A 6000-nucleotide genomic window follows, 5' to 3' on the forward strand; every position below is an offset into this window, starting at 1 on the left:
TTTCATTTGTCCTGTTATCTGAAGACTGACTTGAAATTATGGTTTCAGAGAAGATATGTGCTGTATTTTTATACAGAAAACTGGACAAAGTAGTGCTGGCAAACTGCTGGCAGCAATTCCTTTTACTAAAAACTAATCCCATCATTCTAATCTGTTGGAAGTTTAACACCCATAAAAACCCACACATATAAAAACATATCTTTGCAGATAATGGAGATAGATGAAGATCAGCAGTGTCATTTTCGCTCTGCATCTGCTTTGTTCACTTGCTTATGAGTTTGCTTCTGCTGACTGTGGACAGAGTCATCTGCAGAGTGTCCTTGTTTTATGGGAATGCTGTGCATGCATCGGGAGTGGCAACTCTAGATATTTATGCCCTTTAGCACAGAGCCCTGTGGGATGGGAGTGATTCATCTGCAGGGCTGTAACCCCAGCATCCCTTAACCCTCTGTGAGAGCCTTATTTATGAACTGGAGCCAGCAGCTCTGGCCTAGCATGTGGAGGAGGTGTAGCAGGGCTCTGCACAAACCAAACTCCATGGGCAGTAGTAGCAATCCAGAAGCAGGAACTGATGTTTTGCCAGATGTAAGTTACCATGGGAATATCATCTCAGCATAGAAGCCTTTTTTTTTGTACTTGCTCTGATTGATGGAGCGGCTTCAAATATTTTCTGCCCTCTCCCAGGATAGATGGTACAGACTTAAGGATGAAATAGCACCTGATTATTTCCTTTTCGTGACTCCTTTTTTGTGACTCTCACTTATCAAAATTAGGACTCTTAGGAGCATATGCAGCTGATTTAATTCACCAGGCATTTCTGATTAATTCCACAGGATATACTTTTTTCATGAAAATAAATTTCATCAAAAAGGACAAATTATTTTTTAAAACTTCCTTGGAGCTGCGGTGTTTGATATTTGGTCATAACTGCAAACTGGGCTCACAGTATTTGTCTTTAAATTTAGATATTAGCCCTGATTAATTTTAAACCCTGTTAAACTCCTACATATTTTATGGAAAGGAATGGCCAGGTAAGCAAGAGAAATCCAAAGGCATACATACTCACTCTGATCAAACTTCACAGCATGAATTTACCTGTCTTCTCAGAAACAAGGATCTCTTTGACAGTGTCACAGAAAAGCAGGCTCAACAAATGCTTGTTAAAAAAGGTTCTTTGGCCGGCTTCCTGAATTTTGATATTTTGTTGTCATTTTTTGTTCTATTTTAGGTTTGCTTTAAGCAACAAACTTTTAAAGCAGAATTGGATTTTTTTGAAGTCAGTTCTCTCTCTTGTGCTTTCTCTCACTCTGTCTCTAACTCTCTCTGTCTCAGGTGAGAGACTGGCAGAAGGGCTGTCCTAGGCAAAGGCTGATGATGTAGTTTGAAACATTGCACTACTACTGTTCTTTTATAATTACATCATTTTAAGGACTTCCTTTTCCCCCCCTTTCTTGCAGGCAATGATATATAATAAGATCCTGAGGCTTTCTACATCCAACTTGTCCATGGGAGAGATGACACTGGGACAAATCAATAACTTGGTTGCCATAGAAACCAACCAATTGATGTGGTTCTTGTTCCTGTGCCCCAATCTGTGGGCAATGCCTGTCCAGGTAGAGCATCCAAGTAAGGGCCTGATTTCAGAGATCCTCCTGCCTGGTTGAGGAGAGTGCATGTCTGGGATACTGCTACAAAATCCAGAGCCGAACCTGCACTTCCAACTAAGATTAACAAACAGAAAGGTGGCCCAATGGCTGAAAAGGTGTCTCTCCAAGGGCCAGTGAAGAGAGAGGGGGTTTTTAGCAGGATTTCCATGTCCATGACTTGAAGAATGAGGACCTCCTTTTCCTGTTTGTATTTCTTCCACTGCTGACACAAATCCATTGCTTTTATTTTGCCACCTGGCATCAGCCCTAAGCATTACTTCTGTAGTGTCCACTTGTAACTGGGTTTTGTGGCAGGACCAACAGCAATTGAATCCTGCTCCAAGGCTGAATGTAACAGCAGCATGAACACTGACACTGACAACGCTCAGAGGAGCTCTCATCAACTAAGCAAAGTTAGTCGCTGACCACTTCTGCTTCTTAACAAGGCTGGGAAAGAAATGGAGGCAGATCTGTAGGAAGGAAAGGCTAAGATTATTTAGCTTGAAAGAAATCTTCCAAAATGCCAATAACTTAATGACCTGAGACATGCTGATATTCCATGAAGCTTGGACTCCTGTTACCTCTTCAGAATTTTAGCTCAGGGTGTGTTTGGCACGGTCCTTACCTTTCGGTGATCCCACTGACATTAAAGAATTTTTAAAAGGGGCAGAACCAACTCTTATAGTAGATCTGTTTTGCTGAATTTCCTGACACTGTATCAGTAATCTATTTTATTTGTCAGCAATTACTACTGCTGATGGGTTGGGTAGGGTTTAGAGTGTCATTAAATACTTCATGAAAAAAAGGCAAAAAAGGCTATATGGAAGCAGAAATTAGAAATAATATATAGGGTCTCATTTCACTGTTTCACATCCTGTGAAGTGGATGGAAGTGTTGCTATCAATACTTGAAAGTTATTAAATGAACAAGTGATCTGGTTATTGTGGCTAGGTATGGTAATTTGCAGTACAGGAGCCTGAAAAGCTAAATAGTGCTTTAAAAATGTCAAACTCCATTGATTCTTACTTCTGACATTGTATAATAAGAAGGGAGATTTAAAGACAGACTTGTTTAAGAGATAAAAGTATGAGATATGCAACTAATTCTGTATGCCCTCTTATCACTGAGGACATATCTCTACCACAAAGTGGAGCTTTTTATAGAAATATTTATATAGCAGAGCTTGAATTAACTCAGGAACCAGAATCACAGCAGTCACACCACAGCTATTCCCAGGTAAGCTTCTGTGGGAAGTGCTCCCAAACCCTTTGCATACCTAAGGCAGCATTTTCCTCCAGAGCTGTATGGTATTGATGCCTAAGCTCAGTTTGTGTCAGTCCCAGCACATCTGCTTTGTGCTTCAGTGCCTGTCTGCAATGTCCCTTTGCCTGCAGTTGCACAGGGACACTACAATAGAATGCAACTGTGGTCCATGACAGCCCTAAGACCTCTGAATGCTTCCAGAGTGAGGTAAGGAGCTCTAGTGTAAACAGGACTTGAAGCCAGGAACTCTGTAAAATGCCTCAGGGCAAGCACCATCATTTTAGTGCTCCTTTAGTTATTTGGAAACCCAGTCTGGAAAGGCTTCTGGGTTTATTTCCCACACTTTCCAAATGTGATCTTCTGAAGTATGGGTTCAGCTGATTCCTATGAACCATTTTGAACTATTTAAGTGCTTATTAGAAGAGCAAACATTTTTTCTCTTGGTGGTTCTGGCATATTGAAATCTACTTTTTTTTTTCCTGTGTTGCTTTTCTCATCACAGATAATAATGGGTGTGATCCTCCTCTATAACCTGTTGGGAGTGAGTGCCTTGGTCGGGGCTGCTGTCATTGTTCTCTTAGCCCCCATCCAGTACTTCATAGCCACCAAGCTGGCTGAGGCTCAGAAGAGCACTCTTGTAAGTGAATTATTTTAGTAATATTTGTGATCCAGAAATGAGAACATGGTTTCTGGGTTCTGTTCTTGTAGTTAGTGAAAACCACTGTGTGCATTTGGGCCAGCCATCCCTCAGTTTCACTGTCCCTCCCTGTCTGTTTTTCTGTGTCTCAGTTTCTCTTCCTTCCTCAAAATTCGTCAGAAGAGAATCTCAGAAAAGTATGTGAGCCTTGACCTGCCCTCTCTGCAATGAGTATTTTTAATCCAACTAGCACAATTTTGTCTGAATTCCATTCCATTAGAGTGTTATTCCCATATGCAGATGTTGTATTTCACGGGATGTTAGCAAACAGTGAAAATGACTGATAAATTGTAATAGGAAAGTATTAAAGAATGTGCACAACCTCCCTCTGTAAAGTCTAGAGACATTTTACTCTCAGCCAAAGCTTTGATATTCTCTAAAAATCAGTTGGCACTGCTGGATTATTATCTATTCATATCTAAATTCTTCAGTGCTGTAAATTTGTTTTTCTGCCTCATTTATTTCACCAATTAGAAATGTGTCCTGCTCCTTTGTCTAATTTTTAACTTTATTGCTGTGACCCTTGAACTTTTTAAGTAAGTCTTTCATGTCTTTCATGTTTAAGTTGCCAAATATTTAGAGGTCCTTTTTGTCTCAATATTTGTTAAACAAATTGTTGATGCATGGATCTAATTGCCAGCATACTTCAATCCTGTTGAGTTGTGCCAGTTTTTATAACCTGTACAAATTGTACAGAAAATTTATCTCTGCATAATTTCAGAAATAATCCCAATCTTTCCTGATGCTCTGTTCTGACTTCCTCTGACTCATCTTTTGGATTATGATTTTACCAAAACTCATGATTTTACCAAAAGTTATGATTACTGTTTACTGGTGAAGGGAAACTAGACAAATACATTGATAATTATCTTGCTTATTTTCACAACTGGATCCCAGAATGATTCTTGCATCAGCAAATATACACATTTAGGTTTCTGTCTATTGTTATGGACACCATTGACCAACTAACCCACCTCCCTGAGTTTCATCCTCTCTTTGAAGGATTGGAATGTTTTGAGTTATTTTCTTGGCAGAAAAGGGTCACCTAATTTCCCATAATGGTTGTAAATATTTTAATACCTCCAAAGAAAATGAAATTTTATATTATTTTTCTCAGTGTGGCACCTGTACAAAATCACAAACAAACAAAATTTGGTTTTTTAATGAATTTAACAACAAAAGTGAGGAGAAAAGAGGTTTGTCATTAAGATTACAAATAGTTACCAATTTTTTCCCTGGTTTTCTCTTGAAATGAAGGACTATTCTACTGAGAGACTAAAGAAAACCAATGAGATACTCAAAGGCATTAAGCTATTAAAGCTGTATGCCTGGGAGCACATATTTTGTACAAGTGTGGAAGAAACGAGAATGAAAGAGCTCACCAGTCTCAAAACCTTTGCACTTCATACTTCTCTTTCCAGTAAGTAATTGTCTTTTTAGTGCTCGGAAAAGTATCCTATTTTTCATGTCAGCATTCCTCCCAACTTCAACTAAAGAGAGATACAGTTGTGCCTGTGACATTTCTGTCTATGTGTAATGTCATTAAAATAGAAAGGCGTGATAAATACATAACACAGAAATTCAAAAGGATACAACACATATTGCTGATTTTTATTTATTTTTTTTTGCAGTAAGTTTTCTGTTACCTTCATTGTGACATTACAGCTAGGAGTTGCTTTGTAGTAAGGGGACTCCAGATAATACTGGCAGCTGTAACTGCAGCAAAGATAAATTATATTTTCTGCATATAAATTGTGTTTTCTGAAATGTAAAAGGATCGAGTAATGCTTTACTTGTGTTTCATATTAATTGTGTACATAATGAATTTTATCTCAGTTTAGTATAGTAGACAAATGAGAGAATTTCATGGCTTATTTGTTGGTGTGTTTAAGTTCTATGACTCTCAGGGAAGGAAATGTCTTCCTGCAGACTAATTTTCCTTTTGGAGTTTAAATTACTTGAATTGGAAATAACTGGATTATTTTAGTGTCAAACACTTACTGTAAAATTGTTTTTTCTTATTTCCTATAATCTGATACTTATTTTATTTCTCTTCCCCAGTTTTTATGAATGCAGCCATACCAATAGCAGCTGTTCTTGCAGTAAGATATGGATTTTTTTCAGTTTTACCTATAAAAAAGGTAGAGGAAAGTGGGGGGAGGGGGTGTAAAAATGAGGTGCACCATTGTTATTGTAGGACCTATTCTTCATAAAATCAGCAGATGAATTAAGGCGCCCCTGATAACTGTAGGAGAACATGACACTGGATGCTTTCATTCCCAGCAGATTGATTGGTAAAGAGAAAAATGATTTTTTACTATAAGGAAAAAAAATCATAACATCTTGAATTTTTTACTAAAATAAAGAGGAAAGGAAAGGAAAAAGGAAAGGAAA

At 38.1% G+C, this 6000-nt stretch overlaps 1 protein-coding gene across 10 annotated transcripts in view; it reads left to right on the plus strand.

The window, feature by feature from the left end:
* Positions 1–6000, plus strand: part of ABCC9 (ATP binding cassette subfamily C member 9) — a 71714-nt gene that overhangs the window by 22612 nt on the left and 43102 nt on the right. For all 10 annotated transcript variants that reach the window (XM_033514313.1, XM_033514310.1, XM_015628427.2 and 7 more), the window contains 4 exons: positions 1458–1613; positions 3412–3546; positions 4864–5026; positions 5668–5708. In XM_033514313.1, coding sequence (XP_033370204.1) covers positions 1458–1613; positions 3412–3546; positions 4864–5026; positions 5668–5708 — 495 coding nt within the window. The remainder of the gene's footprint in view (positions 1–1457; positions 1614–3411; positions 3547–4863; positions 5027–5667; positions 5709–6000) is intronic.

The sequence above is a fragment of the Parus major genome, chromosome 1A (genome assembly GCF_001522545.3).
Source record: "Parus major isolate Abel chromosome 1A, Parus_major1.1, whole genome shotgun sequence".
Classification (NCBI taxonomy): domain Eukaryota; kingdom Metazoa; phylum Chordata; class Aves; order Passeriformes; family Paridae; genus Parus; species Parus major.